Here is a 14,025-nt window from a genome sequence, read left to right as displayed (position 1 = left end):
GTTGCTCTTTTTATAGGTGATGGTTTGCATCAGGTAGGCTATCTGCATTATTACTATAAAAAAAAAAAACAAAAGTTGATCGCTCTGACAAGTATCCAATTAACGGGAGCTTTATAAAATTATAATATTAGCATTATCACTTGACCTGTTCGTATCTTTGTTCGCTACACTAGTGGTGTGCTTATAGTATCGATATATTTTATTCACCGATATAAAAACCTGTTTTTTTCTTGAATAATCAACTTTCAACGTCAACATTTCGTTTAGTTTACATATAAAAAACTGCTTGTTTTATCGCGATTTATAAAAAAGATCTACAAAAAGAAAATTAATTTAAGAGGCATGGTACGGTAAGTTATTATTCTATTACATGTATAAGGTTTTTTTTGAAAGTTAAACCCTGTTGTATGTTTGTACAGATCATGAACAATGCATGATGTTTAAATATTAATTCGTAACTAGGTGTGACCAGTTTTTAGGGTACCGTATTCGAAGTGCCAGAGAGAGTTACCAAGTTACAAAACAATCAGTTTTTATTAAACAGCTTTACATTATAAGGTTGAGCTGTATGTTGCAACCGACCCGATGGAGAGAGATCTTATATGACAAGATTACTCGCCATACCAGTGATCACAATCCTCAGTCATACGGGACCGACTAAAGAGAGAGAGATACGAATTTTTGTACACCACTGAAATTTAAATTTAGTATAAACATAATGGTAATATTATGAATTATACATTGTATAGCCCACTTACAGGCTAACGCTAAATTATACTTAATGAAATATAAACGTTCTTATAGACTTTTTATAATAATATTGAATTAAAATTATGTAGTTAAATTATTAATTTATTATGTTACATTTCTTACGATAGTTTAAATTCTAAAATAAATGGTTATCGATAAAACGGCGTAACCACATCACTAAATGTACAGCTGGGTGTTTTATTTTCCTCGTTTGCGTCGAGATATATATGATCAGTCCGGTTCCCACTTACAGACGGACGGGTGGCGACTTCGGCCCAGTAGTTTTTATTTGTTTTTATAGTTTTAGGTAATCGTGTACAAAATGAGGTAAGTTTATCTTTTGAATTCAAAATAACGTGTGATTTGACGCTTCTTTATGTTTACACAAAGAAATACCATATTTTGTTATGTATTTATGGTACGCTAAAGTACGTAACAATATTAATATTCGAAGTTAAAATAAACTTGTAGTGCAGGCATAAAATAAGCAGTTACGGTAGTCGGTATTTTTGTAGTTATTTTGTAAATGTAGCATGTATGTTCATGTAAGTTTATTTTATTTTTTGTAACATACTTTATGCACCATCCACATTCCACCTGTATATCGGCTTCTCACACTCAGGTTGCCTTTAAAAGATCACTTTTAGTGATAAGGCCGCCTTTGCATCCTAGCACTATTACTGTTTTCCACGTGTCTTTCCCACTGTGTTGTGTTGCATTAAAGTTTATCTATTCCTTGAGAGCTTCCGACTCGTGCGATGTGTAAACGGTTAAAGTTACGCCAACATATTGCAAAACGGAATAAATCCCCTTGAAAAGGTATTTTTTTTTATTTATACTCTTTATTTGCACACAAAAAATATATATTTTTCTTCTATAGAAGAAGAATAAAAAAAAAACACATACAAAAGGCGGCCTTATCGTTTAGTAGCGATCTCTACCAGGCAACCTTAGGATAAGGAAAACAAAAGGTTAACAGACTGCAAAAAAACATATTAATAACTGTTTTATAAATATAAACTATGAAAAACTAAATAAAATCTAAAACGTCTTCGAAACCACCGCAGCGAGGCACAGTTCTTAAGATGCTGTCAGCATTGCCCCTTTGGATGGCCGAACTTATTCGTTGGCCAAGGTAACTGCCCGCTCTAGGACTCGATACACCTTTTCGATAATTCTTTGAAAAGAGCTAGTGCCTCCGGACCCCACGGTCCCGAAGTCTCTACTCCAAAAGGCACAAAAATGAAACTGCTATCCAGGCTTTCATATTTACGCCTTGGCCTGCTCGGCACTGGTATTCCTAACTTCAACCGATTGAAGACATAAGTCCTTTGTAGGGAGTTCCAGCGGCTCCCAGCGACTCGTTTGATGTTGTCTGCCCACCTCGTTGGGGGCCGACCAACGCTGCGTTTACTTATGCGGGGTCGGCATTCCAACATCTTGGAACCCCAACGTCCATCGGTTCTCCGAGCTATGTGTCCCGCCCATTACCACTTCAGCTTTGAAACTCGCTGACCTATGTCGGTAACTCTGGTTCTTCTACGGATCTCCTCATTTTTGATTTGATCAGGAAGAGATACTCACAACAATGCTCTTTCCATCGCCCGCTGAGTGATTCTTAGCCTTCTTATGAGGCCCACAGTAAGCGACCACGTTTCGGATCCGTAAGTCATCACTGGCAACACGCACTGTTCGAAGACTTTGGTCTTCAGGCACTGAGGGATTTTGGACGAAAAGATGTCTCGAAGTTTCCCGATCGTCCATTCAAACAATAAAAGAAATATCAAAAACATATTAATAATATTAGTAATGCGAACGATTTCATTTCCAGGTCCTGGTATCTGCCACTATTGGCAGTTTTGCTGTGCTGCACAGCCAGGAGTCAAAAGACATCGAAGGCGAAAGAAGACGAAGCGGTGGAGTGGCTGACGTCACTGTACAAGAAGGAGATAGGGGTCACGGAATCCAGTATCCTGAATCGGTTCGACGCTGGCAGCGGTGCAGTCAATCTGAGTCCGAGTAAAACTAACAGTAAGTGACCGTTCAGAGAACATCGATAGGTCGGTCGGGAGATGAAATAAAACTATACATTCGACGAATTTCTTGATGACAAGGTAGATTGGAAGCAGCCAGCTTCGCTCTCATCGTCCGCAAGATTGAAAAATGATTGTAAATGTTGATGTTGGAAAAAAGCAACTATTGAGTTTCTTGCCGGCTCTTCTCAATAGAATCTGCTTGACGTTTCAAAAGAATTTGAATTGAATTTTGATTTTTTTTTTGAAAACCAAAGCCGAAGAGAGCGTAGTTTTCTACATTATGAATCACGAGTTATTGACACTGATTTTATCGGTGACCGCGGGTTTTCCATAGATGCGGTCCGAATCAGGCGATGTAAATACAAAATTCCATCTTCAAACACTGGCACTAATGAGTGGTAGTTTATGCTAACCACTAGACTATTAAAAGTCATTGTAAATTAAATATTTTAAAGAAACAATCAAACCATTTTTTTTAAGGGAAACCTTCTGTTAGCTCGGTGCACATATTTTTGGATGAGATAAAATCTCTGGACTCGCGACACCGTTACGAGACGCGACGATGTCCAATCACTCACATAATTGTTTATTTCCTATTTTAGTTGTCATGAACCCATACCTTAAAGTTTCTATTTTAGATTGTAATAATTTTAATTATAATGAAGATGATAAAAGATTTGTCGACATAAAGATTCATATAATAATATTAAATGTATTTTAAATTTTCTAATAATTAGTAAAATGCTAGTCATAACCACAACCATCGTAACCATCTAAAAAATAGCTTACGCGACAAAAAAGGTTTTCACTTCTGTCGGCACTTCCGGAGTGAAACGCGTTTTTTTTGTGTGTGTTCGAGAATAATCAGGTTTTTTGAGTGAATTTGAATTTGATTTTTTGACGCACCATCACTGAGGGTAGTTTCCATAAACCGAAATGAAGCTAACAGGTTCTCAAGTATTAGTTAATCTATGCTTAAGACTGAACTTGCTAGCTAGTCGGTTCAGGTATCATTGTAAAAAACCGACGATAAAAAAAACCTTTAGACGAATTTTTAAAGGAAATCTATTTTCGGTAGAAAACTGGTATACAACAAAACAAAAACTAAAATGTCATTTCATGTGAATCATAAATATACTCGGAATCTCGGAATTATTTAAAGCAATATGAGGAAAAATTGCTTCAATGAACCTGAAAAGTTCAATGCCGAGTAGAGAGCGTCAAATTCGAATTAAAGGAGGAAAAATTAACTGGTTTTCTGCGATAAATCTACTACCTTTTCTTTTATTTTTTACTTGCTAACAAAATAGAAGAAGACTGAGAGTCATGTCAGAGTCAGTAATGGCTGACGTCACTGTACAAGAAGGAGATAGGGGTCACGGAATCCAGTATCCTGAATCGGGTAGACGCTGGCAGCGGTGCAGTCAATCTGACTCCTAGTAAAACTAACAGTAAGTGTCCGTTCATAGAACATCGCTGGGTCGGTCGGGAGATGAAATAAAACTATACATTTGATGAATTTCTTGATGACAAGGTAGATTGGAAGCAGCCAGCTTCGCTCTCATCTCCCGCAAGATTGAAAAATGATTGTAAATGTTGATGTTGGAAAAGAGCGACTATTGAGTTTCTTGCCTCTTCTCACTAGAATCTGCTTGACGTTTCAAAAGTGCTTATAAAGAACTAATTAATCAAAATTCAAAATTCATTTATTAAAATTGAAATAAATGAATTTGGAATTTTGATTTACTTTTGAAAACCAAAGCCCAACCGAGCCGAACCATGTTATCCTTAACAATTATTCATTTTAAAGTCAACCTCCCTGAGGATGCTCCGGTTTCGGAGCGAAACGTGCGTAGAGGGTGCATTGCCGAGGATCTGTTTGGTGTGTTTGGATTGCAGTAATTATAAATTACACCATACAGATTCTCCTGCTGTTCGCGGAGTATAGCAAATTAAGCTTAATTTTCATAATATATTATGGATTTCCGCAAAGTAACGCCTTCTTCTATCCAATACCATCTTAGACTGCATTATCACTTACCACCCAGCGAGATTGCACTCAAAGGCTAACTTGTAGTGGAATTTAAAAAAATAGGCTCGCCACTTATTAGGAAAAAAAGACTATGCATATTAAATTTTTTTCCTCTTGCTTTTCAGAATCCAAATCTTGTCGGACCGAAAATAATGAAGAAGGAATTTGTACTAAAGCTTCAAACTGCAATAAAGAGCCGAAGAAGTTGGACACGACTGCAAATTTTATTTTAAGGTACCTAACCCAAATACTATTTATTTATTTATATTATCTACTAGCTGTTGCCCGCGACTTCGTCTGCTCTTGATTTTGTTTTTTTAATGTGGCATTCAATTTAGTGGTAGTTCTAAAAAAAAAAAATATATATATATATATAGTACACAAATAATTATTTAAATCGGTTATAATTTGTCGGAGTTATGGTGTGAAATCGTCAAACACTTTCATCCCCGCTCCGCAACGAACCGAGCTGAATGTCGGGAAAAAAATATCCTATATTACTTCTCACACTTCCAAGAATATGTGTACAAACTTTCATGAGGATCGGTTAAGTAGTTTTTGCGTGAAAGCGTCACAAACAAACTTACATTGACATTTATAATATTAGTAGGGATGTATTTGTATCAATTGCGAAGTCACAGTGTTTTGCCATTAGCTGACGTGCAAATATTACAAGTAATTCACACAGAATCAATTTAAAAACATGCAATTTTAATACAATACAATAATACAATTGCGGTTATAATAATTAGAGATAGATACCCAGTGCTAGTCGATCGATCAGTGCGCCGTGCAATAATTGTTGACATTACTATTCCACATGACGATAATCTGGTGAAAGCTGAAAAGGAAAAAGTATCTAAATACTTGGACCTTGCTCACGAGATTACCGCCATGTGGAATGTTGAGTCGACCGTTATTGTTCCGATCGTCGTTTCAGTCAATGGTCTTCTCGCGAAAAGCTTCGACCAACATCTTAAGAAGCTATCCCTTGGTTGTTGGATCAAGGGTCGGATACAGAAGGCAGTAGTCCTTGAAACGGCGCGTATTGTGAGGAGGTTCCTCACTCTGGAGCCCTGACCGCCGGTTGCTTGGGCATTCAAAAGCCTCGCAAACGGAGGGTGGATGTTTTTTTTATAAATTTTTAATAGTGTTTTTTATTTTATTTTTAAGCATTGTTAAGAATTAAAAAAAAAAAATGAAAAAAAAATTGGAAAATCCAAAAGTGCACGACTCATTAATAAAATAGCTATCCAATTATTTGTCAATAAATAACGAAAAAAAAAAACACATGAGTCGTGCAAAATAAAAAGAAAAAAAAAAAAAATTTAAAACAGCTGTACTAGGAAAGTGATGCACAGGCGCCCCTGGTGGAATAAAATGTACATAATATCTATAGATATAGATATATCACCATCCATGTTAATTTTACATGGATATATATAGATATACAGTCTTGCAGTTTTCGTTTTTTATTAATTGCAATTAAACTACACTGAATTAATTAATCATTCGCATTCAGTGATCTACAATCGTCAATAATACAAATCGACCTAAATCGATTAGAATTTGTTAAAAAAAATGTAACTCAAATAATGGATTTTTTCACAAGTTAGAGTGTTTTCGGGTTTCACACATGACGGACAGGATTTTTTTTTGACCTATTTTGGTGTTTTTTTCCAATTCTATTGCAGTAAATAAATTTTTTAAAAGTATGGAATTAATCTCCATTAAATTATCTCGACAATAGTATGCAAAATATCTTGATTCCGTGAACTAACAAGGCTATAACAATAAAAATAGCCGCCAAAATGAGGCGAAAAAAATTTTTCGCTCGTAAAGCACTCTCTGATGCTTCGCATCATTAGTCGTGCAAAAGAATAAATGATAGATAATAAAAAAATTTGAGATCAGATAATTAAAATGTATATATATATAAGTATATAAAAAAAATCTGAAACATTAATTGAAAATTCGTGTTCAATGTCAAAATAAAATACAAATGTCACAGTTGTTTTTTGTCATATTGGAAAAAATCATCTACGGAGTAGCAATTATTTGGCAAAGCTCTCATGCCGAGATTGCCGGAGAGTCGCGGGTTATAAAATTAATCTTATATCCATAAAATATATAGTAGATAGCCTAAAAATCTTTATTCCCCCTTTTAGGGAGGGAGAATCTTGCCATTACTTAGAGGTATGCTGCCCAGCCGGAAAAGTTCGGTCACTACCAAAGAAACCAGAAGCCGTGAAGGAAGTGGGTTGCGGATACAGCAACCCTGGGGCCAGCGTGTTCCGAGAGAAGGTGGGCAGCTCAAAAAGTGGTTATGCTGACTATGGGGAATTCCCATGGATGGTTGCCTTGTTGAAGTCTGGGTTGGTACTTGGTATACAATTTTATAATAATAAGAAAAAAAATAAAAGTGTGTGTCAGCTCCGACGCACGACTGGAGTTTACTCCTTAAGTGCGATTGTCGAAACATACACAAAAAGACTATCAGAACTATTAGGATAAATGTAATGTTTATTATTTAGTTTCCATGGTAACTAGAATAGAAAAAAAAATATAATGTTTTCTATCTCTCTCTGTCCCATACATTTATGTGTTTGTTTCTTTACCTAGATAATATTCGGTTTCCTTGGTAACTTAAATAGGAAAATAAGTTAATTAAACGAAAGCGACGCTGCATGTTTGCGCATCACAGTTGCCGGGCATGCAACGTCGCAAAGCGAAAACGTAACGAGGTCATTCATCAGTAGATTTTTCTCCTTACATTTCTCATACCGGGCGCCTTATATATATATATATGAATATCGATTCTTAAGGAATAAACTCCAATAAAAATTTATAGCTCTGCGATTAGGATTTCGGCTTCATTTTCGGGGGGCGGAGTTCGAATCCCAGAACGCACCTCTTATTTAATTTAAGTAAGATTTGGTGTTCCGGTGCGATGTCGCTTAGAAACCAAATAGGGGTATGACTACCATATTCTCTAACGATACCACCAGGTGAGATTGCAGTCAAGGGCTAACATGTAGTGGAATAAAAAAAAACCTCTAACTTTTCTAAGTTATGTGCGTTTTAGGCTTATGTTTGAAGGAAAACATCGTTAAGAATGCATTCTGAGAGTTCTCCATAATGGTCTACAAGGTGTGTGGAGTCCACCAAACCACACTGGGGCAGCGTGGTGAACTACGACCCAAACCGCTTTCATCGTGGTTTTGGCCCGAATCGGGATTCAAACCAAAGACCTCGTGATCCGCAGTTAAACATACCACTGGACATACGAGGCAGAATTATAAATAAATAAATAAATAAATACACTACGACGATACACACATCGCCATCTAGCTCCAAAGTAAGCGTAGCTTGTGTTATGGGTACTAAGATGACTGATGAATATTTTTATGAATAATATACATAAATAAATAGCAATATTCATATAAACACCCAGACACTAAAAAATATTCATGCTCATCACACAAACATTTTCCAGTTGTGGGAATCGAACCCACGGCCTTGGACTCAGAAAGCAGGGTCGCTGCAAACAGCGCCAATCGGCCGTCAATTGTTCGCTTGATATAAATTATCAAGACTTTGTGTACTTAAACTTCACAACATGCAATCTAAAATAGGTTTATTTTGACCCTGTATTGGGTCGGTGATGGGCTGATATGATGATGATTCTTTCCAGCCCAGGCGGTTGGAGTGATCAAAACTATCTCGGCGGGGGGTCCATCATCCACCCGTCTGTGGTCATGACGGTCGCACACAAAGTCGACACTTCGGAGCCCAGTGAGGTTTGTCTTTATAATTTAGAGATTCCTTCCGAAAAATCTGATCCTACTGAAAAAATTATTATGAATTCCAGTTAGCCCGTTAATTTAGCCTTTTAATTTTTTGAAATTAATATTAGAGAATAAATTTTCCACCATCGAGACAACAACTGTCGAGATCGTAATGGGAAATAGGAATGAAATTTATGTTAGATGTCCTTATATTGTGCATACATATGATGCACAATATAAGGACAGAAACCGCGTACACAAAAGATATTGATGCATCAAAAACCACTCCACTTTAGTAGTGCTTCTCGAACAGGTGGAAAGTCTCTTCATACCACTATAGTAAAACACTATTAAAAATGTATAAATTCAAAAAATTCAAAATTCAAAATTCATTTATTTCAAGCAGGCTTAATAAGTCTGTCTGTGCGTAGTGACTCTACCACCGGTTTGGAAGGCAGATTCTACCGAGAAGAAGCCGACAAGAAACTCAGCAGTTACTCTTTTCTAATATCAACAATTTACATTTTCCATTTTAAAATTAATTTTTGAGAGATGAAAGCGGAGCCGGATGCTTCCAAGCTACCTTGTCATTAAGAAATTCATCTATTGTATAATATATATCCTATTCTGGTGTAAGAAAAATCCAAAAAATCAAATATCATAAAAATTGGTCTAGCCGTTCTTGAGTTATAAATGGTGTAACTAACAACTTTCTTTTATATTTATAAGATATACATAAATACTTACAATATACATATAAACACCCAGACACTGAAGAACATTCATGCTCATCACACAAACATTTTCCAGTTGTGGGAATCGAATCGTGGCCTTGGACTCAGAAAGCAGGGTCTGCTGCACCAGTCGGCCGACGAATATGGCTATATATGCAATATTTGTATAATCTACTGTTTACAGTTGAAGTGCCGTGCGGGCGAGTGGGACACGCAGACTGAAAACGAAATATACAGTCACCAGGAGAGAAACGTCAAGAAGATTATCATTCACGAAGAATTTTTCAGAGGTAGCTCCATCAGTATATTTTTCATTCCTACTTCATAGTCCTCGGCATCACTTACTTAGAATATACGTATAAACAGCCAGACACTGAAAAACATTCATGCTTATCACTCAAACATTTTCCAGCTGTGGGAATCGAACCCACGGCCTTGGACTCAGAAAGCAGGGTCGCTTCGGGCTGCCACCTGCGCCAATCGCCCGTCAAATTATTTATAATTCTCTCAAGCCCATGCTAGCCGTGCTGACAGACACACAGAAATGTCAAACTTGACGGCCGACTGGCGCAGTGGGCAGCGACCCTGCTTTCTGAGTCCAAGGTCGTGGGTTCGAATCCCACTACTGGAAAATGTTTGTATAATGAACATTAATGTTTTTCAGTGTCTGGGTGTTTATCTGTATATTATAAGTATTTATGTGTATTATATATCGATAAAAAAAAAACTTCATCATAACTTAGTACCCATAACACAAGATACGCTTACTTTGGGGCTAGATAGCGATGTGTGTATTGTCGTAGTATATTTACTTATTTATTTATTTTATTTATAACGAAAAAAATTAAATACCACGTCCAGTGCACGTCCACAATGACATCGCACTCCTCATCTTGGATTCGCCGTACGTCAAGGAGCCCCACGTGGGCGTGGCCTGTCTGAGCCTCACGCTGCCTCCTCCGAGCACTGTCTGCTACAGCATGGGCTGGGGGGAGGACTTCACCAAGGGCAAGAAGTACGCCAACTTGCTCAAGAAGGTAAGTTCATTTTGAATATCGGAGCAAGCGGACTGGCCGAATTGATGTTAAGCCGGAAACCATAAACTATAAACAGAGCAACATTTCGGAAGCATTGGCGTGCACTTCATGCATGCGTAGAAGCACTGCCTATCCTACAAAATTATATCACTCGTAAAGTAGGATGATTTTTCCACTTTCTACAACTTTTACATCTAAAACCTTGTGCGCACCACTGTTCGAAAGGCATGCATGGAACGCGTATTAAGCCGCGAACTGATTTGCGCATCGACGGCCGATTGGCGCAGTGGGCAGCGACCCTGCTTTCTGAGTCCAAGGCTGTGGGTTCGATTCCCAAAACTGGAAAAAGTTTGCGTGATGAGCACGAATGTTTTTCAGAGTCTGGTTGTTAATATATGTATATTATTTATAAAAATATTCATCAGTCATCTTAGCAAACATAACCCAAGCTACGCTACTTTGGGGCTAGATGTTATTATTTCATGATATTTTTTTGAAGTTATACTTTCTTCTTTTGGCGCGTTAGGGAAAAATGATGAGTAAATTTTAACGATGCGCGCGCACATCGTCACAAAAACCGACACCCTGAAGCCTGACACCCTTAGCTATAAGGTTTGACAGTGTGCACTTTCAATTGTCAATGTCTGCGGGCTCATTCCGGTGATTTAATTGTACAAAAATCTCAAATTTTAATGTTGAGTGAAACTTGATTGTCCGATAATGAGACTAAGTATTAGTATTCTGAATTGAATCATGTTTATTATGTCCATTTCTTTAATTACTTAATTAAAGAAATTAGGTATGTAGATTTTTTTAGTTTGTTATATTTAAACAAACTTTATTCAACTAGACAATGCTTTATTATAAAACTTTTAATGTAGATATTAAATACTTTCTTTCTATTGTTAGTGTTTTTTTACAAACGTAGAATAAGGCGACAGATAATGTTGATCCCACACAAATACTTTTTTTTTAAGATTTTTATCTTCTAACGCCAAAGAAGTATAACTTCTAACGAGTGTACATAAGTACACATAGCTTTTTTTTTTTTGGAATTATTTCAGATCACAATGCCACTGGTTGCTCACGACGAGTGTCAGACAAGATACCGCAATTCAAAGCTTGGCTCACGCTACACTCTGCATCGTTCGTTCACGTGTGCAGGCGGGGAGGCCATGGTTGACACTTGCATCGGGGACGGGGGCTCTTCGCTTGTATGTCCAGTAGGGGTGAGTTTTAAACAGTTGGTGAATGAATGAATGAGCTCGACTTCACTTTCGGGGGGCTGAGTTCGACGCACGAACCTCTTAATTTTCTAAGTTATATGCGTTTTAAATATTTCATATAACGGTACTTCAAAGGTGAAGGAAAAAACATCGTGAGGAAACCTGCATGCGTGAGAGTTCTGCATAATGTTCTCAAAGGTGTGTGGTTTCCACCGGTGTGTCCCATGATACACTCTGTGGTCTGACAGTGTATCTGTGTATATGAAAAAGTGTCGTCAAAATGTATTAAATTAGGATGGCGCCACATTTGCATCAAGGTAACTCTTAAAAGAAGCGCCAAATATAAATATTGTTAGAGTAGGCTTGAAAAATAAACAAGGAAGTAAGGTTATATTTACCACAATATTTTGTACAACGTAAGTTGTTGAAATTCTCAATAATTAACTACTTTAGTCGATAATGACATTAAATTTTTTAACTCGGCATACTTCAATTCATCTACGATTGCTACATTCATACCATACCCTACTATCTACCTATGTGCATCCACCAGCGCCATTGTGGAGGATTTTTGAACTGTTATTTAGCGCATCAACTGGACACTTTTTCAACTTTTCTCCCATATAAGATGACTCTCCTTGCCTCTACCCTCCATACTTTGACTTTATAAACTAGTTTCCATTGGTGTTGTCAGGAGATATAGTCTGACGGCATAATTTTTCACACCAATCGCTTGGCAATGGCTTATTACATGGCATTGAAAAGTCAAGTACGTCAATACATCATATAGGCTTAGCGGGTAGGTAATAAGTGCTTCTATGATTTGAATAAAGAACATCGCGCACGGCGCATCTGAATTAAATCTGTTCATTCTAGTATTGCTATCACGCCCATACGTATGATGGCGTCCCTTTCACTCACCAGAAACTGAGAAGGACCTATTTGAAAAAAAAAATGATTTGACTTTGACATTATAAACTAGCTTCCATTGGTGTTAAGATGTACCCCTATTCTTTTCCTCCAGGACCCCGCTGACCTCCGCTACGCCGTGGTGGGTATGGTGGCATATGGGCTGGAGTGCGGCGCAGCCAACATCCCGGGAGTGTACGTCAAAGTTCCGCAGTTCTTCGACTGGGTAGGCGAGCACATGGCACGGGAGGGCTTTAACAGGAGCTCTTATGAAGCCGATGCGCAGGCGCAGTTCAAGTTGAGAGATTAAACTGACAGATTACGAAGAATATACATAATTTTTTATTAATAATGTGTTTTATTTTGTCTGTAACAGCTATCATATGTTACAGACAAAACACACAATCTAGTGAAGGTGAAGTATCACATCTGAGGGTGAGGTAGCCTAATGGAATGAAATCAAATGTATTATTTATTTATTTATATTATTAATTAGAAAGGCCGGGAGCCAATTACACTTATTAAAAAAAACAATCAAAATAATAATGATTCAATTAATTTACACCAACTTCTCACAAAACTCTCCTTCTCTTGATCTTTTTTTTTTCTTAATATGTAATGTCTAACAGGACTTATCTCAACTCTGTACTGAAGCTGAAGCTGAAGACATGGCTGCACAGCTATATACCTTTGCCTTTTAATAATAAAGAAAAATGAATGTTTTTTTTTAAATAAATAAATGCGTGATAGATTATTTTAAATACCTTTATTATTTACGAAGAAAATTAGTGTTGATTTCGATGGTCTGTAGTTGTTCGTTCTAAGTGAGCAGTACCAATCAATGAATTACGCTACTTTCTGTAATATATTTTGCCCGAAAAGAATACGTAAATATAGAGGCGTCCTTTCGCCACTAGTTTCGTATTCTTTTACCCTCTCTGGCATCGGGATGAATCCCAAGCAAAATCCTACGTTTGCTTGGGATTGCCAAGACAGACATTAATTTACCCCCTTGTTGATTACCCCCTTGCTTGTATTATTATTATATAAAAAAAAATGAAAAATAAAACAATTAATATGCTTTGTACAAATCACAATTTATTTATTTATTAACTATATACACACATCTTCCGCACATATAAAACTAGTAAACGTCCATATAGGTATATTATAAAATTATAGGAAACCAAGCAAACTTATAACTAAACTCAGTGGTAAGGTCTGATTGTATAGAAATATCGAATTGTGTACCATAAACAGAAAAAGTTTTTACGCCAAAAAAATGCAAGTCAATATCCAATCAAAAAAGCAAAAAAAGAAGAAGATGCAGTAAATATCAAAGACCAAAGTTAGAACAAAAGATCTATTACAAGATATTATTTGTACAAAGAGTATATATATATACATAAGAGTAGAGTATTTGTTCTGCATACGCAAAACGCGAAAACATTATAAAGTAGCTAGCCCTAGCCTAGCCTAGGCCCTGCAGAATTAACCCAAGTCAATTGTTATA

General features: G+C 36.8%; 1 protein-coding gene across 1 annotated transcript; it reads left to right on the top strand.

The window, feature by feature from the left end:
• The first annotated feature begins 992 nt into the window (after window positions 1–992).
• On the top strand, window positions 993–12,876 carry LOC120635449 (phenoloxidase-activating factor 2-like). The gene is made up of 9 exons (XM_039906473.1): window positions 993–1,077; window positions 2,582–2,781; window positions 4,944–5,052; window positions 6,987–7,193; window positions 8,513–8,618; window positions 9,525–9,630; window positions 10,202–10,377; window positions 11,442–11,606; window positions 12,628–12,876. Exons 1-9 carry the CDS (start codon window positions 1,073–1,075, stop codon window positions 12,820–12,822), a joined length of 1,269 nt encoding a protein of 422 aa, XP_039762407.1. The 5' UTR covers window positions 993–1,072; the 3' UTR covers window positions 12,823–12,876.
• Window positions 12,877–14,025: the final 1,149 nt, after the last annotated feature.

The sequence above is a fragment of the Pararge aegeria genome, chromosome 26, assembly GCF_905163445.1.
Source record: "Pararge aegeria chromosome 26, ilParAegt1.1, whole genome shotgun sequence".
NCBI classification, from domain to species: domain Eukaryota; kingdom Metazoa; phylum Arthropoda; class Insecta; order Lepidoptera; family Nymphalidae; genus Pararge; species Pararge aegeria.
This window is presented reverse-complemented; position numbering and strand designations above follow the sequence as displayed.